Raw genomic sequence first — 16,873 nt, 5'->3', positions numbered from 1 at the left:
GTTTTTTTTTAGATAAACCGTTCAAAAACCGCTCAAACCGCTCATTTTGAAGCAAGATTTTGAGCGTAATTTTCTAAAAAAACCGCTCAAACCGCTCAAATCTTGCTTCAAATTAGGTGAAAAATCTCGACTCGGGAGGCAGATAATTAGCTTTTTTGGTATTCCTCTAAGATTGAGTTACGTGTTCAGTCGGTTGAATTTGTTTCTCTTTTTACCTTCTTAAAAAAGAATATATGACTGTTCCGACCAAAAGTGGACTAGAAGAAACTATAGAAGAAAAATTTTCAAAGCTTTATTTTTTCGAAAATTGAAAAAGTATCTTTTCTAGAAATCTTTTTTTTTTTCAAACTTTTGCGTCCCTTAGCAATTTTCCAACTGTATGTTATTTATGTTTTTCAAAGCCGACTAGAAATTATGTCTAAGACTTCAGCAAATGATGTCTCAAAGTCCAGAACAGTTTTTGGCAGGCAAATATTTGGAAAATTTTGCGCGGGCTCCCCCCCCCCCCTCAAATTAGATATCTCAAAATAGAACAAAGGGGGACCCTTTGGGTCGACAGGGGATCGAATCCCTAAATCCATCCCCCCCCCACCCCATTACTGGATTGTCCTATTAAAGTCAGTTGGCCATCAAAAATGTTCACAGATTTTTGAGATAGTTGAGAAAGTTTTGATGTTATGTTAACCGGAAAATGTTTACCTAATTTCTTCAGATATTATTCATTTCATATTAATCTGTTTAAAATTGCCAATAATTTACAGATGTTGAATCATGTTTTTTAGACCCCTAGATATAATATCGACCCGAAGGATCTCGATCTGATATATAGTTTTTATCTCGACAGGATACGAGAGTGGATCACAAACATTTTTTCATGGATATCAACTCGGGAAAAAGACTGCAAAATGTGTTTCCGTTATTTCAGGAAATGGGAAGTTCGGCACCATCCTCAAAGCAGGTCAAACAGGTGCAGCCAATGAGGACACTCTCTCGTTCCAGGGGGGCCCAGTGGACATAGTGGCCATGAGGGAATTCTACGTAGAAGTGTCTCTCCTTTACCTCTTCTCAGAAGAAACTCTGAATGAGACTGAGATTGAAGTCAAATCGGAAGGTGAATTATTTCTTATGTATTTGTTTCCAAGAAGGGAAACATTAGATGTGTTTTTACAAAAATTGGGTCTTGCACCAAACGCGGCCCAAAATCGGTATTTTTACATCTTTCTTGAACTCAAAGTAATACGGTTGAATCTGATTGGCTAATCAGACACTCAAATTTAAACAACATGGTCCGGCATTTCTATTAAAATTTCAAGCCGATGAAATTGTTGCTGAAATTACCAAAATTAGAAAAAATTATTCTGCTGAAGCCATTTTACGAAATGTTTTTCGTCCGGGCCAAACTTCAGTTACTTGAAAAAAATTATTTTAGTTACAATTTCACATTGTGGTAATTTCGGCTAATATTTTAACTGCTGAAAGTTTTGATTGAATTGCCTGAACATGTTGCTTGTATTTGAACGGCTAATATTAGCCAATCAGTTTCGGCCGCATAAGTTTTAACTCTAGATATAAACATTGATTTTGGGCCGTTTTGTGCATAAGACATCAAAAACTACCCAAGCGAAACCCAATCTTGGAAGACACCAAGAAGGCTAGCTAGCTGCCTATCGCGTGGCTTAATGAAAACAGATCAGCAATGCTTGTCATGACATGTGTGTTTTTGTAGCGTGGATATAATTTTTATTTATATTGGCAGCTAGTTTACCAAAATTATTATACGTATTGCGCAATACTGTTTGACACGTATTTTCGAAAGATCAATCAGTATGGAAATGGAGTCTGCAACAGGTATGGAAAAAAGTTTTTCGAGAAATCCGAAACAAGGCTATTTTTTTTCAATCTTTCCCTATTGTGGAATAGAAAAACAAATGGTTAAAACAAGTGGTTGGTCAAGCAGCAAAATTTCCTGAATCCAGAACAAACTTTGCAGAATCCGGAACAAGTTGCGTAATTCATAAATACATCATGACACATTTAAGAAGTGGATTACTCTGCTGGTGATCCATACTTTGTAAGCCATATCTGGTATTTATAAAAATTGCAGAAAGTTGCGAAATCCAATAAAGAGTCAGGAATCTGCGGACAAAATCAAAGTCTGCCCGCAATAAATTTTTTATCAGTTTGTTGCGGATTCCACGACACGCTAAATATGCCGACAAATTTTACGCTACAGTTATTTTTCATAGATACCGCAACAAGTGTGTAAGTTTATTCCACATATAAATTTTATACGTTTGAGGGATTGTCGCCGGATTTTGAGGACACCCGCACCACACGTTGTGCCTTATGATTTTCTAGTTTGATCTCGTAATTATGATACAAGTGTATTATATAGCCTGATTGATACTGAAACGAGCAAAGCTCACACTTTGTTAAAAAATATGATGATTTTCGTAGAGGGGCATTTACACCCAATACTACCAAAAAAAACAACTGATGTTTTTTCCTGCAAAAAAAAATTAGCGATAAAATTACACTAAATTAGAACTTTGGCAAAATTTAACAAATATATTATCCTGATAACAAAAATATATAAAGGTCAAATGGACGAAGCAGGAGTGGATTTAGGGGGAAGGGGAGGGCGCTTCCCTCTCAGGGATTCGACCCCCTGCCCCCCCCCTTTGTATTATTTTGATATATCCATATTTAGTGATGGACCCTAAAATTTTTCTAAAGGCGCCCTCGGCGCCAATATATACTTAATTTGAGGGGGAGGGCGCGCGCCAAAAAAAACTCAATTTTTTTTCAAAATTTTCCAAAAAGTGCCCAAAACTTTTTATCAATACAGCGTCTTTTAGTGCTTTACGAGAGCTCGGAAAATCTATTTGGTCGACCTAAAAAAAGTCGTGAAAATCCGCCCCCCCCTCGAGAAAATCCTAGATCCGCCCCTGGGACGAAGTACAATTATCCCATCAGCCCATTGATGATCTATGTACAGAGATTTTTACAAAATTAGGATCGAATTAAGTCCACTGAGAAATTTTTCAAAAGTTTTTTGTTACAAATTCAATTTCAGAGAAAATCAAAGCTGAAACTGAGGTTAACATTAAAAAGCAGGCAATTGTAATATCCGGGTTGACCAAAACTTCTTATTATACAATTCCATACAATTGAATACGTACACTGATTTGTATGGAATCTCTATGATAAACATTTTTCCAGATATGAAAAATGTATGATGAAAAACCTATAATAAAACTTTTTGATATTTTTTCTAAATTTAATTTCTGAAAACTTTTGGGTTATATTTGTGGCAAGAATTTTTGGGGCAGTTTCAAAACTAATTGAAAAACTTTGATTGTCGCCATCAAAAAAAAGCTAGTCATGCAATTTCCTATTTAACAAAGAGTTTTTTTTATATGATACATCAATAGTTATTTCAAAACAAGAAAAATGGTCTTCGAAAATTAGAAAATTTGATGACACCATTTGAGCAAAATGTATAAGATTTCTATTATTATTTTTTTTTCATATAATTAGTTTATGGAATTGTATGATTAGCCTTTTTGGTCTATGGAAGCGTCGATCCGGGTATATATTGAAAAATCCTATTGAACTATTTTATATGATAAGAAACTAAACGTGAATGTTATTTGTCGGTGAAATTGCCGGTGAAAGAAGCTGAATTTAAATTTTTTTCTTAAATAGTTTTTCAATGTTTGGAAAGTTGCAATTTTTAGAATTGTTGTAAAAATTTCTGTTGAAAAATTGCTGTTTTCAAAGCTCCCAAACTGAATAATGACTTCGACGGCAATACCAACGCCATTTTATCATAGAGTTTTTTTGTGTCTTTTGTGCTTTCAACCAAACAATTTTCAATTTTCAAAGAAATGATTGCCTGTAAGTTTGTAGTTTAACCAGTCAGTTTTATTACCTGAGAGTTTTTTTTGTTCCTTACTTTTTTTTTTGCATTTAAGTTTCTCATGTTATTGCTGCTCCATAGACCTTGAAAAGCATTCGGAACATTCGGGGTTTCCTCTGATAAGAGCATTTATTGTTATTTTTATCAAATTTTAGTCTTGACTTGAGGTCTATATGGATACTTGGAAAATGTTGTGGAAAATGGTGAAAAATAATTGGTCTGAAACAATTTTACGCACACTAATTTACCGCTAATCTATTTGGATACACATAATTAGAGTTTTCAATTGTTGATTTAGTCTCAATTAAATATACCTGAGCCTGTTTTAATGCTTATTTCAAGGTTTTGGAAACTTCATTTTTCAAGGTTTTTATACAATTTATAGCAGAGCGGCGATCAAAATTATTCAAATTCAACCAAAACAGTTCTTCTAGAAACCGGCAAAATTGCTTGTATCAGGGCTGCTTTGATCAGCCGCTTGTATCAGTTTAGAATGTTCTGACTGCATTTTAAGGTCTATGGAGCAGTATTATCAATTGAGATTTTTCTTTGAGATTTCCAGTAAATTGGAACTTTTTTTTAATAAAAACCATCAAACCGTATGCCATATAAAGCACCAAGCGATATATTTTGCTCCTAGTAGTAAATTAATGATGGCAAGTATGGTTACTTCAACCAATTAGAGTGATTTCTAAGACGGATTAAATCTCCATTACGCGTTAACAGCGCGAATTATATCGCGCGCTAATTGTCCCAATTGGACCAAAACGACAATTTCTATAGCTTCACAAAAAGATCATAAAATATATTTTTAATTTTAAGCTCATGACAACAATACCTTATGATTACTATTTTTAAAAAATTCCATCAAAAATATCTAGTTAAAAAGTCGAATTTTGTCTGAAGAGAGAAAAATGCCCCGAGCATTCCGACATGCAAGTTACGAAAGCCGGAGCGACAGCAGAGATGACAGCACAAACAATTTCTGTAAAACTTTTCAAACCGAAAATTGACTGCTATTTTTTGAGGAATATGCATGTGTGTTACTTTTTCTCAGCTCCAATTTGAGCAGTGTATCGAATGAACTTGTAAAAATTTCTTTTCATTCTTCAAAATAGTTTATGACATCATCCTAGTGTGGAAGTTCATAGTTTTTCATCATCATAGTTGTGTGGAAGTTCATCATCATAGTTTTTCAAAAAGTATATACAGCACTTTGATAACCGAGCTTCTAAAAAAGTTTTGCTGATATAAAAATTTAACTCATTCACTTTTAATGAAAAAATTAAAAACATTTTAAGAAATTACTAAACTTGATAAAATCAGTTCGTGCTAACATTTTGCGGCACTAACATTAATCAGTTCCGGCTCTTTTATAATGGCTTTTTCGGATTTCGTTGGAAAATTATTTGAGGGTTGTTAAGATCCCGTATTTCCAGTAAACCTTTTATTCCTCGTCAATCCTCGCAAAACTAATTATCCATGAGTTCAGTTCTCCTGTTGAGCGCCTTTCGATGTTTTCGTCCTAGATTGTGAAAACTTCGTTTCTCTGAAGGGGCGCCGACACAGGCTCCCCCTATGCATTTTCTTTTTGCATGGTAACATTCAGTGCCACAATCTTTCGGATAGGACAGCTTGGAGCACTCTAAAGCTGAGAAAAGAATCAGAAACGAGACGGTCAACAAGTACAGAAAATGCATTTTGTGACTGAGACAATAACTAGTCCGAGAAACGTTTATTTTGAGAAGCAACTTGTGAAAAAATCAAACTATTTTTTTTTGAATTCATTAATTTGGCAGAAAAATTGTTTCATTTAAATTAGCGAAAATGGTACACAGGTTTCGATATCGGATTTGTGACTGAGAAAAAGTGTTTAAAGTCGGTTAGACACAATTTAACAGGCGAGTGATTAAGGAGCTGTAATTGATTTTCAAGCTGAATCCCCAATTGCGTTTAAAAAAACAACTGGTCCACATATAGAGAAGTCTCGCCCACTTAAGTGATTCTTGTCAACCAGTTATATTTTGATTAATCGAAAACCCAAGAAGCTATGGTTTACATAATAAGAGCTCGTCCTGTCATTTAGTCATTTCTCGGTTGAACATAAAAAAAATCTTAGTTTTTGATCCGTACCAAACACTAAGGCTAGTTGAAAATCACGCAAAATTCCAGATCTGGTAAATACACGGCAGATTTATGAGCCAATTGTGGGATATTGAGAAATTTTCTGTAATGACTATCTCAGATTTACATGATTTGACCTCAAAATGCAACATTACGAGGCCTAACTGTGCACTGGATAGGAGCACAATTTTGTGTTTGTATGTTCCTGGATTCCAGAGATAAGTCTTTAAACATGTTAAAATGTTGTCGGAACGATCAAAGAGAAGGAAAGAACAAAAGAAGAACTTGTTGCGGAATCCGCTTACAATGCTCAAAATGCACAGTTTGGCCTCGTAATGAAATTTTAATTGGGATTATAGATGTCGTTCTAACTTATGGGTAATTAGTGTTCCCGTTTTCGCAACGAAAGTTAGTGTGGCTCTTCGCTCACAGAGCTGGAACAGATCATTGATCCTTCCAACGGAATTTTTGTGTTGCTCGGGGTGGCATTTTTTTTCAGACAAGTTTCGACTTTTTAAATAGCCATTTTATCCAAAAATTTTTATATCATTCTTAAGTTATTGCCGTCCTAAGCTTGAAAAGTTGGAAAAATATTTCACCTGTGATCATTTTTCGTAAAATTGTAGGTGTTTAAAGATTGGCAATTTGCGACAATTAACGCCCGAGTTCTAAACGGGTAAGCGGAGATTTAATCTGTCTTAATTCGAGAAATCTTTCCAATTTGGTTGAAGGAAGCTTATTTGCCAGAATTGATTTGTTACTACGAGCAAGATGTCTCTTTTTTTTGTACTTTATGAGGCGTGTAGTGGGATGACTTTAACTAAAAAAATCTCAAATTTTAAAAAAAAAAATTTTGAATTTATTTTTTCTATAACCAATGTTTTCATGTTTTTACTGCTCCATAGACCTTAAAGCGCAGTTGGAACATTCATGGCTTCGCCTTGATACGAGCAGTGTGGTTTTGTTTGGATGCAAAATAAATTCATTCTTTTCGTCATAGTGAGAAAATTCGAGTCTTAGAATTTTCATACAATTTTTTTATAAACTTTTGGAGGGTATGGGAGTTTGGAGATGGAGTGCTCATCTAGATTTTGTTACTACGAGCGAAAACTATCTTTTCGTTTTTTATATGGCATGTTGGGGGGATGATTTTTACAAAAAATCTCAAAATTTGAAAAATATATTTTAATTAAATTTTTAAACTTCTACAATCAAATTTTTCATGTTATTACTGCTCATAGGTTTTAAAAGGCAGTCGAATCCTTCAAAGTTTTGCATCGATACGAGTATTTTTATTCTATTCGAATGAAAATACGAATTCATTTGAAAGAATGCTAAAAATTAAAGAAAAGGATTTTAACATTTAACAGAATGTATACTTAAGTGTAAGCATACAATTTAACTCAAAGAACAGAAAACGTGAACAGTTTTTGAGTTTGGAGATGAAGTGGATGTCTAGCAAGTTTTGTCAACCCGAGTCTTTCCAAAGATGATTTAAAATTATTCAATAAAAAGGTCAGTGTTTTTAGCGTTTCAAAATCGCAATAAAAATTAACGGTGATAATCTGTAAAGTTTTTCAGTTTTAATCTTTTCAGTTGCATCTTTTCTGCAAATAAAAACAACCAATATGTACCATCATGCTAATTTCGATCTTTTCGAATTTTTTATCTAAATTATATTCAGCTGAAGAAACTCAAAAACAAACATAAAACATTTGATTTTCCAATGTTGCCGTTGAACGGGCGTGGCAAGGAAAAACTGACTAGAGTTTGATTTTGTTGCTTCGCTAGTTTGACTACATCAAAGAAAACTGGTACGTGTTAAGCAAGGTTACAAAACGAAAGTATAAAAATCCAAGTTTGAATTTCAAAAAAAAACAAATAGTCATCTCTGGTTTGAAAAAAAAATTGATTTGATTTGAAAAAATTGATTTGGTTTGAAAAAAATTGATTGTCCCAAAGCTTTCAAATAACATTAGAGATTTTAATAATAGTTTATTTAGGAGAGTAATATTATACAGAAAGGTATACAATAAACATCATGTACAAATCAAACCCACCAAGGATCTCGCAAAAAGCTATGCAGCTTATCGAGGCATGACCCTGAAAAAACCTATGACAGAAGTTGCGAGATATTATCCGACTTGATGATTCGAAAAATTAAATCTAGTAGTTCTCCATCGTCTTTAAGAAACAATGAAAAAAACAATTTTTTGAAATACCCATTTAGTTGATGCTTAGTTAATTGGTTTAGGTTATCTGGTATCAGCTCGTTTGATTTCAAAAAATTATTACCTTAGAGACACATTTTCCCATAAACGCTGCATTATTTGTGTTCTGGTTTTCATGCTTGGTAAAGTTTTTGCCACAGAGGCCCGAGTAACCCGACGATTATTTAGAGATTTCAATTAGTGGAGTGGTTTGTATTGTTTTAAAAATTTTTGAAGTGATTTTTTTGACGACTACAACTCAATTAGCTGAAGATGTTAAAATTCTTTCTTGCAATATACCTACCGTCTTGTATATTTTAGGATTTAAAGGTCGAGCTCGTGACTCTCCTTTCCCGTTACATCTTTTCAGCAGCTAATTTTTACCCGGGATCCGGATTCTTCCAAATTTTTGGATGAAATTTGCGGGAATTATTGTTATGACTCAGTATTTCTCAAGGGTTTGTAAAGCTTACTGCTCGCTTTTTTCTGGCGATGTGTGGTATTCATTTGATTGCGTTTTTCTTTACGTGCCTCGACGGAAGATAACTTGTTGTTCTGACAATTTAAAATGGTTCAAACTTTGTATTCAGTAGAGTTTTTTTTCCACGCAAAGTTAGGTAACATCAATAATCATCGAGTGGTATATCAGATTAAGTCCCTTTCAAATGTGATTCGAACGAAATATTAAAAAATATCGAAAAAGGGTCTCAGTCTCAAGAAAAACCGGTAAAAAAAAACTGATTCTTTATCTAATTTGATTCGAATGATGATTTTTCATTTCTTTTCTTATAGGCTTATAAGATTAAAAAATAAGATTCAAAAACTAACTATTGCTTAGTTTTACTCACTTTAAATAAATAATAGAAAAAAACTTTTAGCGCCTTCAAGTACAAGAGAAAGAGCGCCTTCAGAAAAAGAATTTGAAAAGTTGTTCGCAAATTTTTTTGAATTTTTATTTTCATATTTATTTGATGTGGAAACCCGTTGTCAAATGTGCCTAAAATGTTTTTAGTATCAAAAACTTAAGGCCTTTAATTAGATTCGATCATCAAATCAAAAATAAAAACGTCGCAATTTGATTGTAATTTCTTAACGAAATAGTCGGAACATTCTGAGCTACTTGCACAGCAACCGGCTGTCCTTGTTATATATTTTCGAGGTTTGTTTGGCTGCCATGATCTGATGCACAAGACTCATTGCTTCGACACAGTTTAGCTCAAAAGAGTGGACTGAGTTTCAGAAAGTGAGTGCTGCGCTAATTGATCCTACGGCGAAGACAGTGGCAATTTGTAATCATCTAGGAGCTATTTTTTTCGAGCCGCCCGAGGAAAACTTCATCAAATCTGTAAAAATGCAAAAAAATAGTCTATAACTTGTCACGCATCATTCCTTAATGGTAATAGCAGCCATGAATCAGTCTATAATAAAATTTCCTAAATTGATTTTAAAACAGATGAAAGGTTAGGATTCGTTTTGTTTTCTCAATGAAGTATGTGATTGTTCCCACCATTGAAAATGGGGAGGAATTTTGTATTCAGGTATGTAGTAGTTTTTTCCCTCGCAAAATCAGGTACCACAAATAATCATCGAACTGGGTTGAGTGATATATCATATTAAAGCCCTTTCAGTCGTGATTCGAACGACAATGAAAAATTTAGATTTTTTTTTTCACATTGTCGAGAAAAACCGATTTTGATTTTCGGTCTAATTTTGAGCTAATGAGATGACCGTTTATACTAGTAATTTTCCTTCAAAAACTGTTTTCTAATTGAACTATTTTACTATGACTCTCAAATATGTCTAAATTCTATTTTTCGTTTGATTTTTTTATCACAACATGCAGAAAAAAACGACACCAACTTGTAAAAAAACTTTTTTTGTAATTTTATGAGACTCCTACTTGAAGTTTGTACTTTTTATGCTTAAAATTTTAAAAGACATGACGTAGAATTTCTTATGAAAATTTCAAGTTTTCCGCAAAATTATCTAGTTTTTGTTTTAAAATTTAAATGAAATGAAGTCATGACAAAAAGATAATTCTGTTTATTTTCAGGCCAGAAAGAGGTGGAGGAGTTAGGCATGAGTGCATTCAGTAGTAATAAAGTGAGTCAACTGGTGGCCAGATATGCGGAGCAAAAGGGGGACACTCCGGACTGGATGAGACATACAAAGGCAGACAGCACTACTTCCGGGGCTAAAAGGACACATTCGGAAGACGATGTGAGTATGCGGTACTAAACCAGTCAAATATCGTAACATAATTTTGAGAGATTTGTGGGACTTCGGCTGGAGATTTCTTACTTGCTAAATTACAATGAGAAACAACTAAAACTGCTTTGAGCAACTAAAAACTTTCTACGAGGTCTTTCGTAAAATTACCTGAAAATAAAGTATAAGGATCAAGTAAACTTGTTTTCACTTTTGGTTGGTGGATGGAATTTTATAAGCTCTTGCTATTTTTGGATCTTTTTTTATATTGCAAAATTTTTGCAAGATCGTGCAAAGGAGGCCCTCTTGGAGATCCCATCTAAGTGAACTAGGGATGATAAGGACTGGTTTGTTCCTGCTCCGGATTTAAATTAAACCTCTGCTTCATGGTGAAAACTCATTTGAATAATTCTTTCACGACGTTATTGAATTAACTTTAATTGAACACAGAGGACCTTCAGTACTGCGGTTTTTTGTATTGAAACTGCTTTTCGCCATCAATCACAAAATCTGTTTATAATTTTATTATCTGTGCTGTGCTTTGTGGTGGTTTAGATAGTGGATCTGCAGCAGAAGATGCAGTTGAACAATAAAAGGAGACAGGAGGAGGAGAGAGTGAAGTGTGTGTGGACTTCCAGAATGAGACACTTCAGAGACTCGATCAAGGGTATATAGTACACAGAAAAATTCAAAATGCAGTTGCGTTTTATAGTAAATGTCAATAATTTGAAATCATTTTGTTCGGTCAACGAATCTGAACGAAGTGAATTAACCTATAGCTGCTCATTTCGACGTCAGATACCAGTTTAACACTGGTTTCTACAAGTGAAAATCCTGGCCAAAGAATAAATTAACCTAAAACGTTTTTATTTTTGACCAATTAAGATGCTCTTGATTACTGACATTGTCAACAACTAAGCATTAAACTTACAAAAACACTACCAAAAGTTTTTTTTCTTGAAACATAAAAACCAAACTAGTTCAAAATTTTCGAAAAACATAATGCGTTTTTGTTTGCTGATTTTTTCAATCATTTTCGAGTTTTTTTCGCAGCGTTGTGAGTTGAGCGAAGTTTAATGAGGTTGAATCATAATATCAAAAACCTACCAAGCATTACATTTTTTTCTGTGATATGTGCCAATTTTAGAACTGTTGGCTGCGAAGTTTCTCCCTGATGCAATTGTTGCAGTTTGCCCTGAAGATACAGACTGCAAAACTCTGGAAAAGTATCTCAAAATTGAAATTAAATCCTGTGCCAATATCGTCAACGGGCTACCTAGTAATTGGCCCAATCTAGAGAGAGTTTTCATAGTCCCGTTTTCCAGGAAAAAGGTGACTGAGTTTCAAGTTGGAATGAATAATTTAGTGTTTAATGTTTAGTTTTCGAAACTACTTTTGTTATTCGTTTTAAAATTACAGTTTAGGATTTTAATCTGAGTATTTTAATAATTGATTTATGTTTTTTATATCTGAAAAACCAAGTTGAATAAAAATCTGAACCCCCATTTAATGCTAGTTGAATTAAAATGTCTTTGATTGCGTTTTCGCTACAGATGTAAAGCTTTTTTGCAACAGATAGCAGAATTTTTTCTTCATTCGGAGACTTGATCTATTTTGGTTCATCTTGAGACATTTCAAGACAAACAAGATATTGGTTCTACAGGAGATCTTTTTTTCATAGAACTTTCTAGCTTTCCTGAACGAAGGTAGTTACTTGGTCGAATTTGTGGTTATGGCGATCAATTGAAGGACAGCATCAATGCAGTTAAAATTAAGATTAAATCGGTTGCAAAAACACTGATAAGTAATTTATACTGTCTTCGTACTAGATATCGTTTAGCTTCAAATAAAATTGAAAGAATAACTTATTTTTTCATAAAAAGCTGCATGAAATTATATAACCATTAAATGAACTTTTACTAAGCTAGCATTGCTGCTTGATTGCTTAGTAATATTTCCTAAGCTATAAGTCTCACCTTAGATCGTTTCTTGACAAAAGTTATAATAGAAAAAATAGTTAGAAAAAGTATGAACTAATTAACTGGGTAAATACAAAGCACATGGTTGTTAGATTAAAAGAATGAATCGAACAGCTTAAAGAAATTTACTTATGAGGGGTGGATTAATTATTCTTATTTGTTCATCAATATTTTATCCTCTTACTAAGTCGACGATTGTGTAGTACTCTCGAGTCACTCTTGGGTGAGTCCACTTCTGTTGGGTAGTCAGCAGTAATCTGGTCCGTTTCGTCCTTGTGATCCAGGTTTCCTCGATTGTACTTATCTCGATTAATAGTTTTTCGAATTATGAGAATTATTATTTCAAGTTAAAGTTAAAAAGGACGTGTTAGTAATCGTCGCCCTTTTATTATTTTGAGCATGAAAAAATGAGAAAAATTGGAACAGTATTCAAAAAGAAGTGGATTTTCAAAACTAGATTTTATAGTTCTAATAAGAATAAATCAGTCAATATCTGATTTAGTAAAAAGAGGCCTTTATATAAATGGCACGCTATAACTTTGAATACAATTAACAATTAACAATTTAGACAATGGCCTTTTGTCCTTGTTGTATTTCCAATATTACAACTCACTTTTTTTTTAGAAAATTAAGCTGTTCGATTCTTACAGTTACCATGGTGAAAATTAAACATTTTAAGGATTTAGTTAGAACATTAAAAAGAACATCAAATAAATTGATTATGCATACAAGTTTAAATTAATGGACGCAAATTAAATGTTTTTTTTTGAAAAATTTCTAGAGTTTCTTTCCAGCTTCTAGCTCAACGTTGTAAGCTCTGAGGATCGCTTTCTTCCTCAATGAAGCCTCTAGTTTCTACCGTATTTTGACGATCTTCTTTTTATCCGTTTTATTCTTAGTTGTCAGTCTGTTTATCCCATCTGTAATTTCTTTGAATTCGTCTCTCTCGTTTTGATTTGGTTTTAGTTGATTTGGGGAAGGAGTTTTTCCCTCATATGGGATGGTTAGCTGAGGTGCCCCTGCTTTCAAATTATAACCTTGTTCTACGCTTTTCTTGGTTTTCCAGAAATTGGTTTCTTCCTTTATCACAACTTCTGGCTGAGTTAGGCAACGATGCAAATTCAATCGGCATCATTGCCTTTTCCATTGTCGTCAAGTTGACGACTTCTATAAAGGTTGGCACTTTTCAACGGCTGTAGCTCTGTTTTATTGAATAATTTGAACTGGTTATAAATTGGGGGTTCACCGTTTCCAATTTTACTTCTGTCCTTTTGTATTACCAACCTTTGCTTCAGCCTGGGGAAGTTTCTGGGGTCTTTGTTAAACCCGTCGTCAAATGACATACTAGATTTTACTAACGATTTCAATTGCCTCTTCTTTTCAGGAGGCAAATTGCTTTTGAACTGCTCGGGTGCAGGGTCGGCATTTCTGCAGTTCCAATTCATGATTGGATCATATTCCATTTTGCTAAACATCAGTATAAAATGAGTAAAATAGTCAAAATCACTTTTCCATTGTCGTCAAGTTGACGACTTCTATGAAGGATGGCACTTTTCAACGGCTTCAGCTCTGTTTTATTGAATAATTTGAACTGGTTATAATTTGGGGGTTCACCGTTTCCAATTTTACTTCTGTCCTTTTGTATTACCAATCTTTGCTTCAGCCTGGGGAAGTTTCTGGGGTCTTTGTTAAACCCGTCGTCAAATGACATACTAGATTTTACTAACGATTTCAATTGCCTCTTCTTTTCAAGAGGCAAATTGCTTTTGAACTGCTCGGGTGCAGGGTCGGCATTTCTGCAGTTCCAATTCATGATTGGATCATATTCCATTTTGCTAAACATCAGTATAAAATGAGTAAAATAGTCAAAATCACTTTTCCATTGTCGTCAAGTTGACGACTTCTATGAAGGATGGCACTTTTCAACGGCTTCAGCTCTGTTTTATTGAATAATTTGAACTGGTTATAAATTGGGGGTTCACCGTTTCCAATTTTACTTCTGTCCTTTTGTATTACCAATCTTTGCTTCAGCCTGGGGAAGTTTCTGGGGTCTTTGTTAAACCCGTCGTCAAATGACATACTAGATTTTACTAACGATTTCAATTGCCTCTTCTTTTCAAGAGGCAAATTGCTTTTGAACTGCTCGGGTGCAGGGTCGGCATTTCTGCAGTTCCAATTCATGATTGGAGCATATTCCATTTTGCTAAACATCAGTATGAAATGAGTAAAATAGTCAAAATCACGATTTACATTGGGATACTAAGGTTTATTATGAAAATTGAATGACAAGGACATTTATAAAAGTAGAAAAGTTTATATATAAAATTTTACAGGGGTCCACAGTCAAACAGTCACCTCCTAGCGGTGGATCCCGGGCAACGTGTACCTCCCTGACAACCAGAAATGTCTGTACACGGCTAGCGATTGAAGTGCAAAACGCCTACTCGGTGGTTACAAGGACAACCAGAAATGTCTGTACACGGCTAGCGATTGAAGTGCAAAACGCCTACTCGGTGGTTAACAGAGGTTGGGTAATACGGTCCAGTAAGCCATACCTGTAGAAAAACTTTTTTAAAATCAGTCAATTATCTTTTTGGTTCATTTTTTCAACACTTTGTTTCGCTTAGGTCCACGTTTTACCTTACTAGCAGAGTCTGCACATTGCTAGCCAATTTCTCTTCATTGTAGAACATCCGTAATTATTTCTCTAGGTTAAGAAATCATGGTCTGAGCCAAGACTCCTCCACTTGGTCCTTGTGCCTCGGAATAACACACTGGAAGCACGGAGCACGGCAAAAGACAGCCGGCACTTCACCCAGTTCATTGTTTTACTATAGTGTTTCTCCCACTTGGTAGATAATGCTTCTCCTATTCTCCGAAGGAAACTTGCAAATTCTGGAGCAGACACGACAAGAAGAGTGAAAGAAAGATGTCTTTCCTGACACGCGTCTGAATATTTTGTCTTTTTCTCAACCTCTTCTGAGTGCAAAACACTCATGGGGCTTCTGTTCTGATAGGAGATGGCGTCGGTGTCAGGAACACGAATATCAAAAGACGCTCCTCCCTGTCTAACTTAAGCACCACGACAAAACAAATCTGCAATTAAATCGGATGTCTCATCTTGCGGGTTGTATTCTCTAATAGCAGGCTCTCTCTGTACATCCTTCCACACTAAAGAAGCTATGTCGCCTACAGCATCCCTCATCTCATTGTGCCGTAAAGTTAAGAGACCACCTTTTTTGAACGCTAACCCATGCTGTAGGGTGAATGGTGACAGGACACCATCACAAAAAGTTGGCGAAGCGTTCAAGTTTTTGTTATACCGGATACTCAATGCATCCCGAAACTCCACTTCCAAAAGATCAAAGTTTTCTGCAGCAACCGGTAACGCTGTCAGCCAGGCAGACAAGCTTCCTTCATGGATTCTTTTTACTGCGCGAACTTGGTCTGCTGGTAGCTCATTCAATAACTCCCCCAACAACTCTTCATGTTTTTCTTCCAAAATTCGATGATGTTTTTTCCGTGATCGAGACATTTCCTTTCTGTGATCTTCGTGGGAAAAACCGTGCTGATCAGCAATAGCATCATAAAGAACCGTAACTGCTTCCCATGACGTGTTGTAAGACTCATCAGCGAAACTGATTGGGTTAGACACTCCAAGACCACCCTTTCTTGCTGGCAAACAAAAGACACGTCTCTCCATTGATGAAATCGACAAAATTCCAAGTATCGCAGGCAAGAATTTTTCCATCAGAAGGTTCTCTAGTGGTTGAAAAGGTTGACTAGAACCACCCAAAACACGATGGGAAAAATTCCATTCAGCTTGTAGGGACTTAGCCAGTCCTGATAAAGCACATTGTGGTTCTATTTTTGCCACAAAAGAAAAATTCTCAATTTTGTCCACCCATTCAAGTTCTTTCTTTTCCAGTTAGATGTCCTTCTCATTTCCGTCTCCAATGAAACCGCTAAAAAACCTCTTCCCTTCCCGTAAAGTAATAGAGTACTTGTCAAATATGTGATGCGCTTCTTCAGCATATTGTTTATCGACAAACAGAAAACTTTTGGAAGGCTCTGGAAAGTAACCGAAGGCGGGACCTTCCTCAATCAAGTTTTTGAGCCATATCTCCAATTTTTTGAGATTTGCTATGGCCGCAGAATCATCAGCATACCAGCTTTGTAACATATTGTTCGGATCTTTTAACTTCCGAATCAGGGGAAGAAGTGAAACACCATAGAAGAACATTGCCAGTGGGTCTCTCTGTGTGGTTCCTTCCCTACTGTATATCACTTCATCGGCGCCAGCAACGAAAAGCGACGCGAAGCCTCTGTAAGTATTGAAGAGAAATCTAGAACATCTAGCCCACAATATTTGAGCATTCCACAACAACATACATTCCAAAACTACATACATTCAAACCAATGAGAGAAAC

The 16,873-nt window shown here is 35.0% G+C and overlaps 1 protein-coding gene across 2 annotated transcripts in view; it reads left to right on the top strand.

Moving 5' to 3' along the window:
• LOC134855300 (uncharacterized) overlaps positions 1–11,975 on the top strand; it is a 24,337-nt gene extending 12,362 nt beyond the window's left edge. Inside the window, exons 6-9 of one of the 2 annotated variants that reach the window (XR_010164465.1) lie at positions 926–1,111; positions 10,310–10,476; positions 11,024–11,131; positions 11,612–11,715. Coding sequence is in view for 1 of the 2 variants with exons in the window: in XM_063871788.1 (XP_063727858.1) it covers positions 926–1,111; positions 10,310–10,476; positions 11,020–11,131; positions 11,612–11,844 (698 nt within the window). In the remaining variant the exon portion in view is untranslated. Of the gene's footprint in view, positions 1–925; positions 1,112–10,309; positions 10,477–11,019; positions 11,132–11,611 lie in introns of both variants that reach the window. The other variant, XM_063871788.1, reaches the window with a different exon arrangement.
• Positions 11,976–16,873: the final 4,898 nt, after the last annotated feature.

The sequence above is a fragment of the Symsagittifera roscoffensis genome, chromosome 10 (assembly GCF_963678635.1).
Source record: "Symsagittifera roscoffensis chromosome 10, txSymRosc1.1, whole genome shotgun sequence".
In the NCBI taxonomy this organism is placed as follows: Eukaryota; Metazoa; Xenacoelomorpha; order Acoela; family Convolutidae; genus Symsagittifera; species Symsagittifera roscoffensis.
This window is presented reverse-complemented; position numbering and strand designations above follow the sequence as displayed.